This window comes from Macaca mulatta, chromosome 13 (genome assembly GCF_049350105.2).
Source record: "Macaca mulatta isolate MMU2019108-1 chromosome 13, T2T-MMU8v2.0, whole genome shotgun sequence".
NCBI lineage: Eukaryota > Metazoa > Chordata > Mammalia > Primates > Cercopithecidae > Macaca > Macaca mulatta.
Window position 1 is genome coordinate 98,597,467 of NC_133418.1, and position 12,054 is coordinate 98,609,520.

The 12,054-nt window shown below is 44.3% G+C and overlaps 1 protein-coding gene across 3 annotated transcripts in view; it reads right to left on the reverse strand.

Annotated features, from left to right (window-relative positions):
- DRC1 (dynein regulatory complex subunit 1) overlaps positions 1–11,394 on the reverse strand; it is a 55,579-nt gene extending 44,185 nt beyond the window's left edge. For all 3 annotated transcript variants that reach the window (XM_028831869.2, XM_077959936.1, XM_077959937.1), the window contains exon 1: positions 11,170–11,394. In XM_028831869.2, coding sequence (XP_028687702.1) covers positions 11,170–11,324 — 155 coding nt within the window. In that variant the 5' untranslated portion in view covers positions 11,325–11,394. The remainder of the gene's footprint in view (positions 1–11,169) is intronic.
- Between the last annotated feature and the right edge of the window lie 660 nt (positions 11,395–12,054).

Sequence of the window (12,054 nt, forward strand, 5' to 3'; positions counted from 1 at the left end):
ATGGGGGAGTGACCTCACCAACCCCCACACCACATCATCAAGACCCTGCTCTCTCCTCTGGCACACAGTGGCCATAAGGGCTCTCAGTACTGCCTTAGGACAAATGAAACCTTAACATGACACAGCAGGTTTGTTTATTCGCTTTGTTTTGCTTCGTTTTTTGAGACGGATTTTCGCTCTTGTTGCCCAGGCTGGAGTGCAATGGCACGATCTCGGCTCACCGAAACCTCCGCCTCCCGGGTTCCAGCAATTCTCCTGCCTCAGCCTAGCAGATCTCTTTATCTCATTATTTCTCGACTTTTTCTAACTCTGACTTCCGTTTCTACTCCCTTTGTTCAAAGTCCGGGACAATCCTACCTAGTGTGACACTATTTTGGAGATACAGAATTGAGTTACCGTCCTCCACTCCCAAACTAACCAAAACCCCTTGGTTTTTTCTTGTCATTTCATTGACTTCCCTATTCTTATCGAACATGTTCTTTGTTTTCTTACTAAGTAAACTAATTGTTCCATTTTACTCAGGTCTTCAGCTATTGCCAGGCTTATCATGTTCCCATCACCACTCAAAAAATTCCCTTGACTTTCTACTTTGACCACCAATTAATGACCAACTCTATTTAAATAATCTCTTCCAAGTGCTTTCTGGATCAAAGATCAGTGCTTCAGAAACAAACAAACAAAAACTATGCAGTCCAGATATTTATTATATATATATACACATACATACACACACACACACACACACACACACACACATATATATATATATATATATATATATATATATATTTTTTTTTTTTTTTTCCCCAACAGCCCGGCTCTGTCCCCAGGCTGCAGTGCAGTGGCGCCATCTCGGCTCACTGCAACCTCCGCCGCCCTCCGCCGCCCAGGTTCAAGCAATTCTTCTGACTCAGTCTCCTGAGTAGCTGGGACTACAAACATGCGCCCCCACGCCCGGCTAACTTTTGTATTTCTTTTTTCTTTTTTTTTTTTTATTTTTTTAATTTTTTTTATTATACTTTAAGTTCTAGGGTACATGTGCGTAACTTGCAGGTTTGTTACATATGTATACTTGTGCCATGTTGGTGTGCTGCACCCATCAACTCGTCAGCACCCATCAACTCGTCATTTACATCAAGTATAACTCCCAATGCAATCCCTCCCCCCTCTCCCCTCCCCATAATAGGCCCCGGTGTGTGATGTTCCCCTTCCCAAGTCCAAGTGATCTCATTGTTCAGTTCCCACCTATGAGTGAGAACATGCAGTGTTTGGTTTTCTGTTCTTGCGATAGTTTGCTGAGAATGATGGCTTCCAGCTGCATCCATGTCCCTACAAAGGACACAAACTCATCCTTTTTTATGGCTGCATAGTATTCCATGGTGTATATGTGCCACATAGACTTGGAATCAACCCAAATGTCCATCAGTGACAGACTGGATTAAGAAAACTTTTGTATTTCTAGTAAAGACGGGGTTTCACCATGTTGGCCAGGCTGTAGATATGCTATAAATTCTTATTAACTAGTTTTAACTTAAATCTCATCACTGCCTTTTATGCATCATTTTTTACTGCTTAGCACTGTACTGTCCAATATGTAGCCAATAACCACACATGGCTATAAAGCACCTGAAATGTGGCTGGTGCAAATTGAAATATGCTATGAGTGTAAAATACACTCTAGATGGATTTTGAAGACTTTAAACAAAAAATATTTGCAATATAGCTCATCAGTATGATTTATACTGATTGCATATTAAAATGATACTTTCATATATTGGATTAAATAAATTATTAATTTCACCTGTTCTGTTTTTACCACTTTCAATGCTACTACTAGAAAACTTGAAATGACATATGTGGCTGATATTGTATTTCTCTTGTTCAGCAGTGAACTAGTATATTCTCCAAAGAAACTGTCTCAGACTTTTGTCTCTTCAGATTTGAGCTCCCTCCCTCCTGGGGGCTGAGTCCTCTTTTGGGAAGCTGTTTCCTCGCCACCGCCCCATGTTTGTGGTCTAAATGGGAGCTGCCATCTTGAATACTCCACTTCCTGACCAAAGTCCTTTTTCAGGATTTAAAAACATTGAAACTTGGTTGTCTACCTGGGTTTAGAGTTCTAGGTTGGAAATAACTTTCCTTCACTGTTTCCTTCCAGTGTTCTATTTGAGAAACCTAAAGTCATTCTGTCTTTACACCTTTGTATGAGATCATATTTTTGTTTTTATATATGATCTTTTTTTTTTCCCCCACTCTGGAAGCTCGTAGGCCCCTTCTCTTTGTTCTCAGTGTTCTGAACTTTCTCAATGGCGTGCCTTAGGGTGGGTCTATTTTCATCTACTGCGCGAGACATTTCAATCAGGAACCTCATGATCTTCAGGTCTGAGACATGTTCTTGAATTGTTTCCATGATAATACCCTCTCTGCTCCATTCTTTCTGGATCTAGAAAAGTGATAATATCTTCTAATTTAAAAAAATATATATTTTTCTGTGGCTGGGGGCAGTGGCTCATGCCTGTAATCCCAGCACTCTGGGAGGCTGAGGTGGGCGGATCACCTGAGGTAAGGAGTTCAAGACCAGCCTGGCCAACATGGTGAAACCCTGTCTCTACTAAAAATACAAAAATTAGCCAGGTGTGGTGGTGCACGCCTGTAATCCCACCTACTTGGGAGGCTGAGGCAGGAGAATTGCTTGAACCCAGGAGGCCGAGGTTGCAGTGAGCCAAGATCATGCCATTGCACTCCAGTCTGGGCAACAAAAGTGAAACTCCATATCAATAATAATAATAATATTTTCTCTATAAGTTTCTACCTTTTTTCTTTGTGCTCTATTTTCTAGGGGATTTCATTATCTTTATTTTCCAACCCTTCTAATGTTTTCTATTTCTATAATTTTTTTTATTTCTAAGAGCTCTATTTTTTTTTCTCTGAACACTCCTTTTAGTATCAGTCTATTCTCATTTCATGGTTTCCGTATCATCTCTTTTTTCTTTGAGGATCTTTTTTTTTCCCCTTTTTTTCCCCCAAAGACTTCAAAACTATCTCTGAGGATCTGAATGATCTTTTTGTGGTATTACTGGTTTTTTCTACCCACATAGTCTTAATTTCCTCTTAGGTGCTTTTTACTCTTTGTTAATTTTCATATCTATCGTTCATGTTAAAGACTTTCCCGGCCGGGCGCAGTGGCTCACGCCTGTAATCCCAGCACTTTGGAAGGCCGAGGCGGGCGGATCACAAGGTCAGGAGATCGAGACCACGGTGAAACCCCGTCTCTACTAAAAATACAAAAAATTAGCCGGGCGCGGTTGTGGGCGCCTGTAGTCCCAGCTACTCGGGAGGCTGAGGCAGGAGAATGGCGTGAACCCGGGAGGCGGAGCTTGCAGTGAGCCGAGATCGCGCCACTGCACTCCAGCCTGGGCGACAGAGCGAGACTCCGTCTCAAAAAAAAAAAAAAAAAAAAAAAAAAAAAAAAAAAAGACTTTCCTCAGATGCATAGAAATCCTTGGTTACTGACTCATGACAAGAACTAAAAAGCCTATGAAAAAATTAAAACATTGGTTAAAAATAAATAAACACTGTTTTACGTGGAAAAAATCAAGCTACTGATAAAACAACTCTTATGAGGTGACTTTTAAAGCTGTTTTCACTTACATCATGTAATTTTAAAACTTTGAGTTCCATTATTCTAGTTGTTGCTGAATGTGTCTACTGCTGTTTTTTTCAAAATGTTCTCCAAATTCTTGCCTATCTTGTCTGAGATGTACCAAAGACCTAAAGCTGCAAGTATAATGGTAACTTCTATGACAACTTGGGAAAAGGATACTAATGGTACCAATTTTACATGTCACCATCTTCACAGTAGCTATCTCGTTGTTAAAGAAAGAGCTGCCTTAAAAGAAAAAAAAAAAACTACATAAAGGATGGTGTGTTTTCATTATGTGTACATAAACCCACCTGATTATACAGAATCCAAGAATTTAGAGAAAATAAGGACAAATTAGTATCATTTCAATTTAAGTCTCTAGCCATTTGGAAGCTTGTAATATGGTGTCAGGATAAAGCAGAAAAAATAAATGTTAATAGTGTGACAAAAATTTAAACATTAAAAACAAGCTGATGGGGCTGGGCACAATGGCTCATGCCTACAATCCCAGCACTTTGGGAGGCCAAGGCAGGAGGACCACTTGACCCAGGAGTTTAAGACTAGCCTGGACAACACAGCAAGACCCCATCTCTAAAAAAAAAAAAAAAAATTAGCCAGGCACAGTGGCCTGCACCTATTGTGCCAGACACTCAGGAGGCTGAGGCAGGAGGATTGCTTGAGCCCAGGATTCAAGGTTATAGTAAGCTATGATCAAACCACTGCACTCCAGCCTGGGCAATGGAGTGAGACTCTGTTGCTTAAAAACTAAATAAATAAATACTAAAAATAATTTTTTTAAAAAGCTGATGGGAGCTGTGAGTACAAGGGTGTGCCATAACAACTGTGCATGTCAGTGTGGGCTGATTTAATCGGGTGGCTTTGTGAGCAAACCCGATATTACTGTCTTTATTTTATTTTATTATTTTTTTTTATTTTAGAGATAGAGTCTCCCCCTCTGTTGCCCAGGCTGGAGTGCACTGGCATGATCTCGGCTCACTGCAGCCTCTGCCTCCCAGGTTCAAGCAATTCTCATGCCTCAGCCTCCCAAGTAGCTGGGATTACAGGCATGCACCACCACGCCACTAATTTTCATATTTTTAGTAGAGACGGGGTTTTACCATGTTGGCCAGGCTGGTCTCAAACTCCAGACCACAGGTTATCCACCCCTCTTGGCCTCCCAAAGTGCTGGATTACAGGTGTGAGCCACTGTGCCCGGCCCGACCTTAGTGTCTTTAAATCCTTCTTTTGGGGCTGGTCAGATTCCACAGAGAAACTTCTCCAACCTCCTGCCTGGAATCTGAAGGCCAAAGTGCCAGCCTGTTCCAAGAACTGGTGAGAGGACAGCTGGAAGGTCCTGGCATCCAGCGTGCATATGTCCCCTGAATCCCCTTATTTTCCAGAAGTATCTTTGCCTCGCCTCTGCCTAGCATCCCCCAAGCCCTAGACCCTCTGCTTGACTTTCTCCGAACTTCCAATCTTCTGTGCAAAGAGAGAGAAAGGTTCTAGGCATCTACCTATTAATTTTCCAATCGGTTGTCCTTATTTTGGTTCCCTTCTTCACCTCCACTTCTAGATATCAACTGAAAAAGAGTCAGAATCCACAAAATTAAAAGAAAACTTTATTTCTAAAGGACATAACTTATAGGCAGGAAACAAGCCTTCAACTGAGACTGAGAAGCAGGCTTTGAAGGTGAGAAAATAAAGCAGGTATTTATGCTAGGTGGGGAGGTAGGAAATGCATATGCTATAGGATATAGGAGAAAGTTGTGAATATTTATGGAGAAAACTCATTACGCATGTGCATTAGGCTTACATGTGCATGGAACATATGACAATACGCTACTCATGTTCACTTTGGGGTGGAGATTTAACATTTAAATGTACTACAATTGGGTCACAAATGCAAAAAGGTGATGCTTAGGTTACAAGTCCAGAATCTGTGCAGTCTCAGGGAACCAGTCCAAACTGGCCTGAAGTTGGCAGTCATCCAGCAAGAGGTCTTTGTGGTCCAGGGTGGTTGTCAGGTTGGAACCATAAACATTGGGAGGAGGGTGCTGGGTGGTCAAACCAAGTAAGTCAAGGAGTCTTCTGGCCTCTTGTCCTTTTCAGGTCAGCCTTTCATAAGACCTCATGATAATTAGTAAAGGGACAGGGGTAGCAGCACGTGGACATGTCCAGTCTCTGTTCTGTCACAGTTAAGGGCTAAGAACTTTGAGATCTCTTAGCCACAGAGGTCCTGTCACTCCACTGAAAGGACCATATGACTTTTTAAAGCCTCACGGATGAATATGATATGCCACCAATCTCCTAGTCTTTGGGGATTTAGTGCAGAGTAAATCAAGAGGGTTCTCAGCTTTCTTCACTATCAGCTTATTTTTCCATCTTCTTGAATCTGCTAACCCATTTACCATCTATCTCGTGCTTCCCAGCTTCCACAATTTCATTGCTGTTGAGTCCTCCTGTTCTTGACTTTGTGAATTTGCATCTTTTTTACTGAATCCCCTTACATGTCATTTTAACAGAGTTTAGATACAGATCTAAGGTAGATGTATGTGTTCCATCTGGTATCCACTACCCAGAAGTGACATCTCCCGGCTGGGTGCGGTGGCTCACACCTATAATCCCAGCACTTTTCGAGGCCAAGGTGGCAGGATTATTTGAGCTCTGGAGTTCGAGACCAGCCTGGGCAACATGGTGAAACCCCATTTCTACCAAAAATACAAAAAATCAGTGGGGCATGGTGGTGCGCACCTGTGGCCCCAGCTACTCGGGAGGCTGGAGTGGGGGGAATCACTTGAGTCTAGGAGGTGGAAGTTGCAGTGAGCCAAGGTCACACCACTGCATTCCAACCTGGTGACAGAGTGAGACCCTATCTCAAAAAAAAAAAAAAAGAAAAAAAAAAAAAAGGAAGTGACATCTCCCAGAAATGTCAAACCTAAACTAAGACACCAGAGATTGGGAGTGTCAGGAGCATTAGCACATTATTCCTATTATTCTTTTTTTTTTTTTTTTTTTTTTTTTTTTCTGAGAAGGAGTCTCGCTCTGTCATCCAGGCTGGAGTACAGTGGCACGATCTCAGCTCAGTGCAACCTCCACCTCCCGGTGTTCAAGCAATTCTCGTGCCTCGGTCTCCTGAGTAGCTGGGATTACAGGAGTGTGCCACCAAGCACAGCTAATTTTTTTGTCTTTTTAGTAGAGACAGGGGTTTCACTATATTGGCCAGGTTGGTCTCGAACTCCTGGTCTCAAGTGATCCACCCACCTCAGCCTCCCAAACTGCTGGGATTATAGGCGTGAGCCACCATGCCTGGCTGTATTCTTTATATGACATTTGATTCTGTTAACTTTCACCTTAACATTACACCTCATGACAAAAGAAGGCCCAGGCAGCAACAGCAGTGGGTATCACAGGCAACCGAGGGGTGTACTGCCTATAGATAACATAAAAACAATACAACTGCTTTTTATTATCACATGTGCCAGCAATTCAAAACAATGTCAGTAATAAAATACTCCTTTCTGAAAAAGCTCTTGTCAATCTAAGTTCTGATCCATTGCTGCAATTACTGTTGGTTATTAATAATATATATGTAAGCTTCAATATAGCATATTTTAATCTCTTTTCCTTTAATTAACAGATAAGTTAATTCAGGGAACTTCCAGGCTCACACAGACTCAGCTTCATGCACTTGTTTTGACAGCACATTGAAATGGTACAGAATGCTCCCAGCTCACTTACGCACAATGCATGGCCCCAACCACTAATACAGAATAGAGGCTGGGCACAGTGGCTCACACCTGTAATCCCAGCACTTTGGGAGGCCAAGGCAGGTGGATCACCTGAGGTCAGGAATTCAAGACCAGCCTGGCCAACATGGTGGAACCCCATATCTACTAAAAAATACAAAAATTAGTCAGGTATGGTGGCAAGTGCCTGTAATCCCAGCTACTCGGGAGGCTGAGCCAGGAGAATCGCTTGAACCTGGGAGGTGGAGACTGCAGTGAGCCAAGATTGTGCCACTGCACTCCTGCCTGGGTAGACAGAGTGAGACTGTGCCTCAAAAAAAAAAAAAAAAAAGACATAGCCTTTTTAAAAAACAACACCACCACACCATTATCATAGCCAATAGATTCCTTAATATAATTGAATACCCAGTCCAACTCTTTACATAGCTCTTTCTCACCCTCACTACCACTTACCTTCAGATGCTACATCTATTATTCTTCATATTTGCTCATTGCTTGTTTCCAGTAGGACTCTTTTCAAAATGTATAATTATGTTATTTGTTTACTTGTTTAGCTGCGCTTTATTTTTTCCCATCTCCCTCATTAGAATATAAGCTTCCTGAGAAGAGAGATTATATTTGCCTTGTTTATCATAGAATCCCCAGCACAACTGCCAAGGTCAGAGTAGCAGACAAGGACTTGGCCCACAGAGAGTTTTGAAGATGGCTTACAAAATATAACATCATTTGGTGCAGCCAACAAAAATACAACTCGTATGTGCTCACCAAAGAAAGCAGCAAAGGATAGATAGGCTAAGGGTGCACGCTGGTAAAGATTCATGGTCCCTTGCCCAATTCCTGAACCTAAGCCAGTGTTCAGACCCAGAATCTATTGACTGAAGAGGCAGCAGGGTCCCCACAAGGAAGGATCTGGAACACAACAGCAAATATATACTGTAATGATTCCCCTAATCCTTCCCCAAAGGGGCCTAGGGTCATCTACTCAGGTGGGCTGTACGATAAGGAAAGAGGATACCCAGAAATGTTTAGGATTAGAACAGGATCTGAGTTAGCATTGACACGCAGAGACCCGAAGCATGCTCTCACCCACTTAGAGTGAGGACATACGGGAGGCAAAGTCCTACTTACAGAGGGTCTACCAGGTCTCTGGACTCAGCCAGTCATCATGTCTCTAATGGCCAAAAGTAGAATTGGGACTGACATACTTAGAAGTTTGAAAAACTCCACTCCTTGGCCTACAAATAGACCTGTCATAGTGGGGAAGGCCAAAAGTACATCTCTGAAACTGCACCTGAGTACACAGAAAACAACATTGCCGCCCAGGGCGGTTGGTGGGCATTAGTGTCACCCTGAAGTATCTCAACGATGCAGGAGTGGTGATCCCTATTGAATCTCCTTTTAATTCATGGATCTGGCACCTGCAGAAACTGGATCCTAGAAAACGACTGTCAATTACCGGAAGCTGCACAGGTAGCACTCCTGAACACAGCATCTACGCAAGTGTGGTAAGCTTCGCTAGAGCAAATTTGTACAGCCTCAGGCACAGTATGTGTGGCTACTGATTGGGTCAAATGCATGCTTTTCTACATCAGGAAAAAGAATCAGGAAGTTCACATTTACATGGAACAGACAATGATATACACTCACAAGTCTGTCACACTCACAGGACCATGGTAATTCTCCTGATCTCTGTCATAATATATTCTGAATACATCAGGGACATCTGGATATCCCAGAGAACATCACAATGATCCATTACTTCAGCACTGGCAAACTATGGCCTGTGGGCCAGATCCAGTCCACCACGTGCTTTTTTATGGCTTCCAGGCAAATAATGATTCTGACAATTTTTTTTTTTTTTTGAGATAGAGTCTCGCTCTGTTGCCCAGGCTGGAGTACAATGGCACGATCTCAGCTCACTGCAACCTCTGCCTCTTGGGTTCAAGCGATTCTCCTGCCTCAGTCTCCTGAGTAGCTGGGATTACAGGTGTACGCCACCATCCCTGGCTAATTTTTGTATTTTTAATAGCGACAGGGTTTCGCCATGTTGGTCAGGCTGGTCTCAAACTCCTGACCTCATGATCCCGCCCGCCTCAGCCTCCCGAAGTGTTGGGATTACAGGTATGAGCCACTGCGCCCGGCCCATTTTTTTTTTTTTTTTTTTTTTTTTTTTTTGAGACGGAGTTTTGCACTTGTCACCCAGGCTGGAGTGCAGTGGCACTATCTCAGTTCACTGCAACCTCCACCTCCCAGGTTCGAGCAATTCTCCTGCCTCAGGCTCCCAAGTAACTGAGATTACAGGTGCCTGCCACCACACCCAACTAATTTTTGTATTTTTAGTACAGACGGGGTTTCACCATGTTGGCCAGGCTGGCCTTGAACTCCTGACCTTAGGTGATCCTCCTGCCTTGGCCTCCCAAAGTGCTGGGATTACAGGCACAAGCTACAATTTTTTACAATTTTAAATGGTTAAAAAATATATAAATGAATGGTTAAAAAAGACTAGGATGAATAAGTAGAGCACAGGGGATTTTTAGGGCAGTGAAAATATTTGGTGTAATACCATATTGGTGGGCTCATGTCACTATAAATTTATTCAAACCCATAGGCTATACAACACCAAAAAGAAACCCTAAGGTAAACGATGGAGTTCAAGTGATAACGATGCGCCAAGGTTCATATATTGTTACAAATGTGCCTTCCAGTGCAGGATGTTGACAGTGGCTGTGCACGTGTGGTGGCAGGGAGTATATGGGAATGCTGTACTTTTGACCAATTTTGCTGTGATCCTAAAAACTGCTCTAAAAAATAAAGTTTATTATTATTTTTAATCAAAAGAAGGCTATTTTGTGATACATGAACAGTATATGAAATTCAAATTTCAGTGTCCATAAATAAAGCTTTATTGGAACACAGTCATGCCCATTTGTTTATGTCTTGCCTGTGGCTGCTTTTGCACTACAATGGCAGTTGAGCAGCTAGGAAAGACGCCATATGATCCCAAAAGCCTAAAATATTTACTATCTGGCCCTTTACTGAAAGGGTTTGCCAGCCCCTGCATTCCACTGATGGCCCTGCAGCAATCAGCCAGGATGAGCGAGTGATGGAAACACACTGCAGGGCTTGGTAAGACATGTGTGCTCCAGACGTTGGCAATCAACCCTATGAAGGCCCAGGGACTGCATGTCATTCAAGTTTGTAGGGGTCCAGTGGTCAGTGGCACACTGGGATAGCCTATCAAGTAAAAAACAAATCTACTGCGTTTTGCATCCTCTACAGAGAAGGAAACTCAATGCCTCTTAGACCACTTTGGGTCCTAGTACATCCCGCATTAGGAATACTATTCAGGCTGACACAAAAAGCTGCCAGCTTTGAGTGGTGCCTGGAACAGGAAAGGACCCAGGCCACAGTGTAAGCAGCCAGGCTACTTGGGCCACATGATCCAGCAGACCCTACGGTTTGGGGGTGTACGTAGTGGAAAAGATGCCATGTGCAGACCACAGTCGCGGGCCACCAGGCCCGATTAATATTTTGGTGTTTTATAGAGATGCGGTCTCTCTATGCTGCCCAGACTGATCATCTCGAACTCCTGGGCTCAAGTGATCCTCCCGCCTCGGCCTCCCTGAATGCTGGGATGACAGGCGCGCGTCGCGGCACCGGCCCAGCGTTTTACTTTCCCATACTCTGCATGAACCTTCCGGAAGAAATGTTTCTATTTCATCAGGAAACCAGCCCTGCTCCGGCCCCTGCTGCGCGATCCCGCCCCGCCCGCCCAGCGCTCACCGCCTCCGGGCTTCTAGGCGCGCCGCGATGCGGAGGCGCCGGGCCTGGATGCGCTCCTGAGGGTTGTCGGAGTGGACCGAGGGCGCGAGAATCTGGGTGGACAAGTGCTCGTCCAGGTTCGGGTCCAGGCCCGCTAGGGACCCCGGCGGATTCATGGCAGGAGTCCCCGGCACCTAGGCGGCTCCCTCCGCACCACCTCCAGACCGCAGGCTGGTTGCTAGCAACAAACCGTTGCCAGGGAGAGCGGTCACCGGTGCCACCGCCCGAGTGGTTGCGCGCGCAGCTCCCTGGGCCCAGCCCGCCGCCAGCCGCCATTCGGGCGGAGCATCCCAGCCTCGGGCTGACGCCTCTCCAGCCGGTGGCTTGTCAGGGCTGTTGTCAGCCCCACGAAGGCCCGGTCGTATTAGCGGAGCTGTGGAGTCTCACCAGGAGACTAGAGGACTAAAGAGCTGGACCAAGCTGTGGTTCATCACTTACTGACCTTGATGATTAATTCATCTTCCATTAATTCATCAAATATTCCTCCAACTCATAGTCACCAAATACAAATACAAATGTTTGTAAAAATACAAAACTTAGCTGGGTTTGGTGGTGGGCACCTGTAATCCCAGCTACTCGGGAGGCTGAGGCAGGAGAATCACTTGAATCTGGGAGGTGGATGTTGCAGTGAGCCGAGATCGAGCCACTGCACTCCATCCTGGGCAAGAGCAAGACTCTGTCTCAAACAAACCCAACCAACCAACCAACCAAATACTGGATACCATTTAACAGGGTTCTGTCCCATTAGCCCTTGGGGAATTAAGGGCACTGGATGAGCAGTGAGAAAGGGTGGGTACTAGTCCTAGCCCTGCCCTGCCACCTTGGGCAAGTCACAACTTCTTGAGG